The sequence below is a fragment of the Triticum urartu genome, chromosome 2 (genome assembly GCF_003073215.2).
Source record: "Triticum urartu cultivar G1812 chromosome 2, Tu2.1, whole genome shotgun sequence".
Taxonomy (NCBI): Eukaryota; Viridiplantae; Streptophyta; class Magnoliopsida; order Poales; family Poaceae; genus Triticum; species Triticum urartu.
The window spans coordinates 277,112,828-277,122,777 of NC_053023.1; the positions used below are offsets into that span (position 1 = coordinate 277,112,828).

Below are 9,950 nucleotides of genomic sequence, written 5' to 3' on the forward strand. Positions count from 1 at the left end.
ATTTACAAACAGAGGGAGTACATTTATATAGTAATTACATACAAACAAATTAATGACGAAATAAAATTAATTTAAAATTATTTATATCTACAGTAAATATCAATATTAAACAACCTATTAACAGACTAGCACTGTACTACCATGACATCCCTTCTTTATGTTAAGAGGATCCGGTTCCCCATAATTCATGCCTGCGGCCAGCTGAGCAGGATGCCAGTTATTGTTGTGTGATGATTGCAGTCGCCCATAATTCATGCCTGCGGCCAGCTGAGCAGGATGCCAGTTATTGTTGTGTGATGATTGCAGTCGCCACTTGCTTCGATCCATATTAATTGTCGTATTCTTTTACAACGGCCTGCTTTTTGTGAGGGGCGCCATTTTGTTGTTATTTATACCAAAATGACCATTTTTTATATAACTACCAGAGTGACCCATGCCAATGCATCATTTTTCTTAATCTTTTTTCCGCTTTTAATACTGTCGGGCAAATTTAAATAATATGGATACGTAACGCATACGCTGCAACAACTTCAAGGTTATGAGCTTGCAGCATCGCCGTCGCCGGCTCGCCTGTACCATGCATCCCGTCGCTAACGCCACTTGCATCCTGATTCCCGTCACAGCATCGCTGCCACCGGTCGAAGCACCACACGTTAGCCTGCAGCAGTGTCCTCGGCCTGTAGCAGTCAGCCACCGGTCGAAGCTCCACACGTCAGCCAGCAGCACCGTGTCCCCAGCCCAGCCCACGGCGAGTCCAAGCAGCGCCCAGGCCTCATACAATGCTAGGTGCTTAGGATGGTGTTTAGAAAAATAAACTGGGTTTTTCTGAAGGACCAATGTGTATTTCTACAGTAGAGACGTCTAATTAAGTGTGTACCCTCTCTAAGCACCTTGAATTGTACAAGACCTAAAGAACCATTATTTTCAGTCAAGCGAATGCAATGGTTTTGTATAACAGCAACAGTTACATGACATACCCCGAATTTCATCCGCATCTATGTCCGCAAGTATGATGACAGATTCAAGTATTAGGAATAATAAAGCTACAACGCTACAAATCATTATCCTTTGATGGCTAAATGGAAAAGGGAACGAATAAACCATGAACATTTGAGCATCAGGAACCTAGGCTACAAGCTTGGAGGGTGGAACTTACGCTAAATGTCACAGGCAATGCACAGTACTAAGCCATCTAATTAGTTAGAATTAATCAATACACAGAACATACAGCACCGCTGAAGAGCCTTGAAGCAGCAACGAACTAGACGAACAAAGATCAGGGTGGGCAACCTGCAACCATCCTACGATCCCACCAGCAAGGCAACCTGCACGAAGAAGGTAAGTCAAGGTGTGTGGCAGTTCGAAGATAAGTGTTCTGTGTTCAATATGCAAATGAAAATGATGAACACAGGCCCACTGTGACCAGACCAGAAATTATTATTATTATTATTATTATTATTATTATTATTATTATTATTATTATTACTCCTCCCTCCGTCCCACAATATAAGATAGCTTGCAAAAACGTCTTATATTATGGGATGGAGGGAGTATTATTTCAGTCCTGCCATTTATAGCTCGTGAAACAATCTAGTGCTACTGACGCATAAGAGACCATCCACGCGTGTGTCTACAAGTTAACTAACATTCCTCAATAATGCATCTTCAAAATTCATTTTCCGTTCTTTCTTAGAGACGATAACTTTCTGGAATAAAATAGTGCAGCGATTGCTGTGTGTCTCTTGGAAACGAAAGCATACATGTATTATTCTGCTTAGTCAAGTAGAGTGTCATGATTTTGACTGCTCAAACGGTGCACGAACAAATAATTGCCCATGGAGAGTGACAACTGCTGAGGTTTGGTGAGGATCGATGCGGGAGGGCAAACTAATGACCTGCAGATTGTACCATTTTGAGTATCAACAAATCTGGTGCAAAACTAAAAATCTTCAGAATACAATGTAGATTTTTGACAAACCTTCTTGAATGGAGTAACACCCCAAGGATTATCTAGTTGCTCAGGCTCTCCCGTAACTATCAAGCGGCCAGCAGGATCTGACTGAACATGTACCTACAACAAAAGATGTATCAAGATAAATCTGTAAGCAATCTCACCATTCCAACTTTTGCGGCACTGAAAGCTTTATTTTATTTACCTCTTCACGAAGAAGGCCAGGAACCAATGCATAGACTTCATAGCAATCTTTCTGCAAGGAAACATAAATTTTCTTTTATATAAAAATGATCCTACTGATTTTTTGGTTAGCCATGCTTGGTTTTAAACACATAATAGGTCAACAGTCACATGATCTAACCAAGATTTACATATTTTAAATAGAATAAGCAGTTTGCTGGCACAGCTTTAAAAGTTTCAGAAATGTACTGAGAACTATTGGAGTAGAGATCCATGGGGAAAGAGTACAAATGTACTAAAAGAACATAAAGAATAATTTTGTACTTATAAAATGAGATACTCACAGTTCTCCGAACATTTATCTTCACCCAATCAGCAGGAGGGCCCATGTCAATAACTGTCGAGTCATTTCTGCCAAATAGCAATTATTTTCACCCAATCAAACCCATGAAAAACCATGACCAAGGGGATAGGAGGGACCTAGTCACTCGCATGTCAAGCCTACTTGGTAGACTGGATAGACCTTGTGGGTCATAATTCAACTATGACATGCAAAAGAATAGAATGAACTCTATGGGCTGGTGGCAACGTTGCAGAGTTCTTAATGATTCTCAACAGCAATGAAATAAAAGGTTTTGCAAGATTTATTTGATGGTAATAAAGAGTTGGGAAGAAGGAGAGTTACTGTAGCTTCTCAGATTTGTATGGTGTTGCCTTTTCATCTTCCAAGGTTGGTGTCCTTTTCCTCTTGGCCAGACCTATATGAATGCAATAGTCAATATATATTCTTGTAAACGGGTGTCTAACAAATGATATCCAGAAAAGTTACCACTGCTTTTTGGATTTTTGTCCTTCTTCAAGACAGGCATAGCTGCTTTATCCTGAAAGAAATTAGGATGTTAGTTATACAACAAAACACGATTACTATTGACCTTTGACTTCAAGCAACAAATACCTTAATTACTGGATCAGCAATTTCACCATTGCCAAGCAAGCGCTGCGAATGCCAGCCTTGCATGGCGCGAGTTGCAGATTCTCTTCTAGCTCTTCCAGATCCTGATGCAAGGCTTCCACCCACCTGTAGAAAAATTACAACCTCTTTTCTCAAGCCCAAAAGTTGCTCATCTAAAAATTACAACCTCTTTTCTCAAGCCCAAAAGTTGCTCATCTAATAAGATAGCATAATAGATTATAACATTGTACCTGACTATCAGAAGCAATTCGCTCGGTTAAAGTAGATGCAGCCACATGGAACTCGCCAGTTTCAATCTTGTGTTTCTCGTATTCAAGGAGTGCCTGTAAGAAAGAAAAAAAAACAATAAAGAGGTCCGCAGGAAACAGGGAGAGGAGGGGGGTAACAACACTGACTTATATTATTCAACCATTCTTCATAAAACAAGAAGAGAGGTTTACAAATATATTGCACTCTCGATTTCTTCCCTGCTGAGAACACAAACTGCATTTGCATTCAGACACTGAAGGGAAAACATAATCCCCATAACATGTAGCATTAAGTTTGAACAAGATTACCAATTCTGGAGATGGGACTTATGGCATAGTTCTATGCTAGGAACTTAGTAAAACTTTCAACGAGTTAATCTATGTAAGTGCAAAAGGTCTTGCTCAAGCAACTATCATGGCATTCATAGCACACCACAGGATTCAACCACAAGAGCATAGCAAGTGAGGAGTTATAAGCAATGAGATGATCATCCGTGGGAATATAGAGAGGTACCTTCTCATAGAAGTTGCGGAAGGTCCATGAAACAGTTGTGCATGTCCTGCATAAAACATGTTGGTTACGTGATAGGAGAGAGTACAGAAAGAACCACATGTCAATTACGTTCCAACTCCATCATTGCACAATTACAATAGAGATTCATCAAATGAGAAGGTCAGGAAGGGATTATTGCAGAAGACAAACGGTTGAATTCATACTTCGGAGGTTTGAATGATTCTCCCACTTGACGCCATAGTTTGCATGATGTCACCTGTTAATGCAACTCATGAGAAAGAATTCAACGTCACATTGATAAAGGTTATACAAAGTTACGCGCAAAAGTTACAAAATGACAAGTAAACACATGCATACTTCTGTGGTCAAACAAAGAAATATCAGACAGTCTAGATGTACCTTACCCCCATTCTGGAGAGAAAAAGAGATATTAAATCAAGGGCAAAGCTTGACTTTCCTCTTAAGCAACCATGTGTTTGCTAATTGTGTATGCATATATGCTCGTGGTGAATTTCATCATCATTAAAAACTATGATTAGTGCCATTGCTTCCTCTGCACATGGTCAAACTATCATTCAGGCTCGTGTTTTGTTTTTACAAAAAAATAGAAATCTTGGTTTGCAATAAATCCTTATTAGTTATGCTGATTTGCTCAATAAGGTTAACCTTTTGCCTTCTGATGTGATTATTGTCATTGCTTTTGTTAAATCATATAATTTGCAACCCACTTACTGAAAACAAAAAATATGATAATAATGCCAGGCAAGATTATGGGAGGAATGCCTCGTTGGCTGCATCAGCCAGGTAGGACAGTAAGCATGAGGTTTTGGGTCATATTTCTATTACCAACAAACTGAATGGAATCTGTCCTTACTTTTTATATTGGTGATAGAACTTGAGTCATTGTCAATAGAGAAAAGATTAGTGGATAATCAATTAAATAGTTGAACGAGGATTATAAACAGCATATGGAAGAAAGGTATTAAATAAAAATTAGTGCTTCATACTTTGTGTATGGTGCATCCAGTTAACAGGATCTGATATAAAGGCATAGGGTGCAAACAAATCGGGCAGATGAATAGACAAGTGGATTACATGAGTATGATAGCATAACAAAGGTAACAAAAGCACAGAGGGTGTTAAATTAAGTAAAACGTATCAGAGGTCCTATAACTATTTGAGGGGTGTCAAGTTAGTCCTAAGACTTGAAAACCGCAGATCCAAGTCTCTATTTAAGTTGTTCATCGTGAGTCATAAGTAGCCCAGATCGGAATTGAACTGCTCACGTGGTTGTTGACCATTGCCTAGTTTTTGCAAAATAGCCCTTATAAATATATGTCTGTAATTTGTTAGTGCAAACCAGGGGCAATGAGCTGCCGGAGTGACAGCACCTCACGATCTGTCACCCTCTTTTTTTTGAGAGGAACTACCACATGTTCATTCAACAAATAACTTACAGGATGGACACAGATGGTCGATCCATAAGACAAACACACAAACAATTGTCCTGGAGCTTTGCACCAAGGACCCCAAGAAAATAAGAAGATTTACAATTTGATCCAGAAAGATCCCTGTGCAAATCCAATCTCTTAAGCATCGTCGGACTCCATCGTCGCCATGGCAACGCCGGAGATGGACGATAGCAACCATCTCTCCCAAATCTGAAAGAACTCCAATGCAGACCATGCTGCTAGGCGAGTCGATTGAACGGTCTGCCGCACGCGACAGAACCGAGACTATGTGGCTCGTCGACCGGGGATCATCCCCAAGCCCGTCAGATCCCAGCACCGTCTCCTTCATCCACTGAGATCGGAGAAGAAAGACGCCACCGCAAACCACCATCCACATCACATGCTCCAGAACAGCAACAGACCTTGTACTAAACAACGTCCTCGTCGGGAAGCATTTTTTTATATAACCTGCTTGTTTTATTATAATTATAACAAGTCCTATATGGAAATGCCCGCTAAAGAGAAAATCTATTTGATTGTCTCTCGGCCAATATCGATTTTTAGAAAGAAAAAACAAGAATTTTCTTCTTTTTTTATTAACATTAAGAAAAAAGAATATAATTAAAATGGAATTGGCAATATAATTTTTATAGACTTTTGAAAGAAAAAAAGGGGCTTTTTTGCAACCGTTATTTCTTATTTCTTGCCTATATCATATCACGGAAACCTTTCGCTTTGGAACGTGGAGAGATGGCTGAGTGGACTAAAGCGGCGGATTGCTAATCCGTTGTACAATTTTTTTGTACCGAGGGTTCGAATCCCTCTCTTTCCGCTCCCTTGGATCATTTGGGACTTTCAAATTGGAAAGAATTCTGACCCCCGGATTTTCTCATAGATAAATGTATGAAACAAATCCAATAAGAAAAAAAAACTGAATTTTTACTCCTCGCGTCCAGGATTCCGTCCTGAGTCATTAGATAAGAATCCAAAGATAAAGAGTGAAACAAAGAATATCACTACTGTATAAACAAAAAGTTCGAGAGTAAGCATTACATAATCTCCAAGATTTTTTTTAAGGAATAGATTACCAGTTTTTCCTTACCACACGGATCCACTAGGATGTTTTTTTTATACCTAAAAATGCAAAAAAGAATTCTTGAAAAAAATTGCAAGAATTCATTTATAAGAAGCACTCTTATCAATAGCAAAAGTAGGGTTAGGTGGTTAGGTATTGTGTAGGTACCTGCTCAACCTAGGTGCAGGGGAGTAGAAAGGCTGATCCAAATTTATTGCTGTAGCTACCCATTCAATGTAGAAGAATTTAAATTTTAGAATCGAAGGTTCATAATATAAAAATATATAACTTCTCGGCTTTTACCCATTTTTGAATTTTTTTGGAATGAACACATCATTCAATTTGGCATACAGAGTACTAAAGATTTCATCGAAAACTTACAGCAGCTTGCCAAGCAAAGGCTAATAGAAAAAAGAATAGAGGTATAACAGGCATAATATCCACGATTGGATTGAAAATAGCATAAGCTTCGGGTAATTTGGCAAAGAAAAAACTAGTAGGATAAAGAACAGAATTAAAACAGATACAGGTTAAACTAAGTATATTAGGCGAACACCGGCCAGCACAACCAAACATCGTCAGATCTGAAATCCGGCGAGACACGGGGGCCAACTGCCTCCCAGCGCTACCAATTGAAGCATCACCGAGGTGGGGGAAAAACAGGACCATCTTATTCCGACGCGGTGTCGATCCCGCCAGTGATGTGGCGCCTCCAAGGAAGACTAGGCCTAATCAAACTACACGCCGGAACGGAATCACCGGGGTCCCAGGCCCCAGCCCCGGCCGCTCCCGCTGCCGGAGCGACGGGCGGAGGGGTCGAGGACCGGCAGCCTCACCGGCGGAAGAAGAAGGCAGAAGTTCGCCTCGCGAAACGCCTGTCTAGAGCGGTTCACGATCTGTCACCTAGTGACCAACTTGTGTCTCCTTGGCCATTGCTGGCAGTGACAGCTCCATGGCAAGCAGACGGAGCTGGATGAGGAATGTTCTTGACATTCTGTGTAGCGGGTCCAGGCAGCTGCCACTGTCGGTTGTCACGAAATCCTGGGGCCGGCGGTGCAGTTTTCAGGTGCGACACGAGTAGCAAGAACGTGGTCTGAGCACATGGTGGTGCCTAAGATGGTGTTCAACCCAGTCCAGAGAAGCAGACGTGCACCTCTGGGTCTAGCGAATGGGCGCCATTTGTGCAGGGCGGAAGAAGCTGATCTCGGTGGCCACGTACCGGCATGATGAGCACAAAAATAAATGGTGATCGTGATATCTGCGATGCATAGGTTGAGAGCATGACTGAGGCTACCAGAGTAGAGCTAAATCTGCAGGCACCGTGGCTATGATAACTTGCGTGGGCACCACAGTAGCGGTGCATAGATGGTTCAGTGTGTTGCGCGCTTTAGACGCGCCGAAGTGGGCGAGGTACATCGACGGCGTGCCGCACACACGGTGCACAACAAAAAGCTGATGCCTCTAAGCCGACTTATGCGGGGAACACGTAAGATGCATTTCGATGTCAGAAGGCAAATAGGCTACCCTATATAAGGTCCTTTCTGCAAAAAAAAATGACATGTGAACAAGTCAATGCTGATCTGGGCTGCTTAGGGCTCCCAGTAAACTAGTTTTAGAGCCCGAATCTGCGGTTTTGAAAGTTTTAGGATTAACTTGAGACCCTCTAATATTTGTAGGGATGCATTTTACTCTTCAATGATCTATGTCTATAAGCGGACAAACATTTCCAAACATAATGTGTTCATTAAGTAAGCAAACCACATGTGGAAGCATCAAGTGTGATCTTATCAGCTTCATGTTTGTAGACCATATATTGTAAAGCAGAAAGCACCAGGATAGATCTAAAAAGAAAACTAAACACAAGATGCCCTGGCATAATGTCACAAAGGGATGAATGAGTACCTGATCATAGCCACCCAATCCAGTTACTTGTCTCCACAACCTGCAAAAAAAAAGGTAATGTCAAATCATCCAGCAATCAGAATAACTTCCTATTATACAAACATAAAGATAAGCCCGTGGTACTCACTTGAGGCAATTCAATCCTTCACCATAAAATTTTGGGGGCTTGAATTCCATTAATTTCATCGTGTAGAACCGGTCAAGCTCCTTGATAAACTCAGCCTGCTCCTCCTCCGTCCCAGAGTCATCGCCTCCACGGGTGTAATCAAACATGAAGGAGTTGTTTGAGACCTTGTCAGACAAGTTTTGGTTTTCACCCTCCCCAGCTAGTGACGACACTAGCTCATCCTCACCATTGGCATCCTTCTTATTATCTCCACCATTGTCGATTTCCTCTTTCAGCAAGCTGCCCTTGTCACCATCCACCCTGACCTCGGTGTGCTCATCTCCATTTCCTGCTTTATCAACATCCATCTCGGCAGCTTCATTTCCCTGGGTGTCATCCTTCAACTCAGCCCCCTCCTCTCCCTGGGCCTTGACCTTGGTCTCCACCACCTCATTTCCCTGGGCCTCACCCTCCGTCTCCGCCCCCTCATGTCCCTGGGCCTCAGTCTTGACCTGATGAGCCACAGAAACATCCACCAGGGTATCGCCTAAACGCTCCTCTACCTCTTCCTCCGCACCTTGGGCTTCAACCTTCCCCGAATCGTCAAGGGACGCAACGGTGGTGGCAGCCGCATCCACTAGGGCGTCGCCCTTGTGCTCCTCCCCCACTTCCTCGGCACCCTCTTCTTCAAGCACCGCCGAATTCTTGGTAGAACCAACGGCGTCGGCGTCGGCGTCGGCATCCACCATGGCCTCGTCCTCCCCCTGTTCCTCCACCTCCACGTCCGCCTCCGCGCTTTCGGGATTTGCCGAATCCTTCACGGAATCGACAGTGTCGGCGGCCTCGGTCTGGCCATCGCCGGGGGCGGGCTCGCCGTTGGGCATGGGCAGCTCTAATTCCGCACCTAGACGGCAGTATGGAGGAGCGGCGGTAGCGACGCGCGCTATGGGGCGCTAGGGTTTGGGGTGAGGAAGAGGAGAGGAGATGGAGGACTTGAGTGACAGAAGCGGCCGATGTGTTTGGGTGGCTGGGTTAAACTTGGAGCTCGGACTCCAAAACCGATCTGCGCCATCCTGTCCCGACGTGAGCCGGTGCACAGATCTTGACGTGAAACAAAATTGGTATTCATATATTTTTGCCCGAAACTCCAACGGTCTTATCCTCTTTTTATAGAAAAAATTAGAACTCCCTGCGTATACCCATTTCTATATGTGAAGGGATCAGATAAGCTGTTGTCAATTATTAGTAGGATAAAGAAGATGATAATAGGAAATTTCACCGGTGTTCATGAAATGGTTACCCACACCAAAAAAGCTTGTAGGACTGGGTTTCCGTGATTTTTCACTCTTCAACCAGGCTATACTTGGTAGACTATGTTGGAGGCTTCTTACTGAGCCAGATTCTCTTTGTGTTCGGGTTCTCAAAGGACGTTATTTTTTTCACTGCAATTTTTGGGACGCTCGAATTGCTAATGGCCATAAGGTTAAAATCATGACAGATTATTGGATTCCTGGACGCCCACCGTACATGTTGCGGACTCTATTTCC

The 9,950-nt window shown here is 42.7% G+C and overlaps 1 protein-coding gene, 1 long non-coding RNA gene and 1 other non-coding gene across 4 annotated transcripts; 1 reads left to right on the top strand and 2 right to left on the bottom strand.

Moving 5' to 3' along the window:
* Positions 1-934: 934 nt before the first annotated feature.
* On the bottom strand, positions 935-9,449 carry LOC125537035 (AT-rich interactive domain-containing protein 6-like). Of its 2 annotated transcripts, XM_048700331.1 has the most exons (13): positions 8,425-9,446; positions 8,298-8,337; positions 4,073-4,125; positions 3,870-3,915; positions 3,338-3,430; positions 3,090-3,212; positions 2,964-3,015; positions 2,820-2,892; positions 2,479-2,545; positions 2,157-2,207; positions 1,979-2,071; positions 1,761-1,895; positions 935-1,325 (listed from the first exon to the last, which is right to left on the bottom strand). In XM_048700331.1, the coding sequence occupies exons 1-12, from the start codon at positions 9,285-9,287 to the stop codon at positions 1,791-1,793; spliced, it is 1,659 nt and encodes a 552-aa protein (XP_048556288.1). In that variant the 5' UTR covers positions 9,288-9,446; the 3' UTR covers positions 935-1,325; positions 1,761-1,790. The 2 variants fall into 2 exon arrangements, with proteins under 2 accessions (XP_048556288.1, XP_048556289.1); XM_048700332.1 differs by lacking the exon at positions 1,761-1,895 and having other exon boundaries at positions 8,425-9,449.
* Positions 5,775-8,291, bottom strand: LOC125537036. The gene is made up of 2 exons (XR_007295502.1): positions 6,564-8,291; positions 5,775-6,454 (listed from the first exon to the last, which is right to left on the bottom strand). It is a non-coding gene; the product is annotated as an uncharacterized LOC125537036 (long non-coding RNA).
* On the top strand, positions 6,065-6,152 carry TRNAS-GCU. Its single transcript has one exon. It is a non-coding gene; the product is annotated as a tRNA-Ser (tRNA).
* Positions 9,450-9,950: the final 501 nt, after the last annotated feature.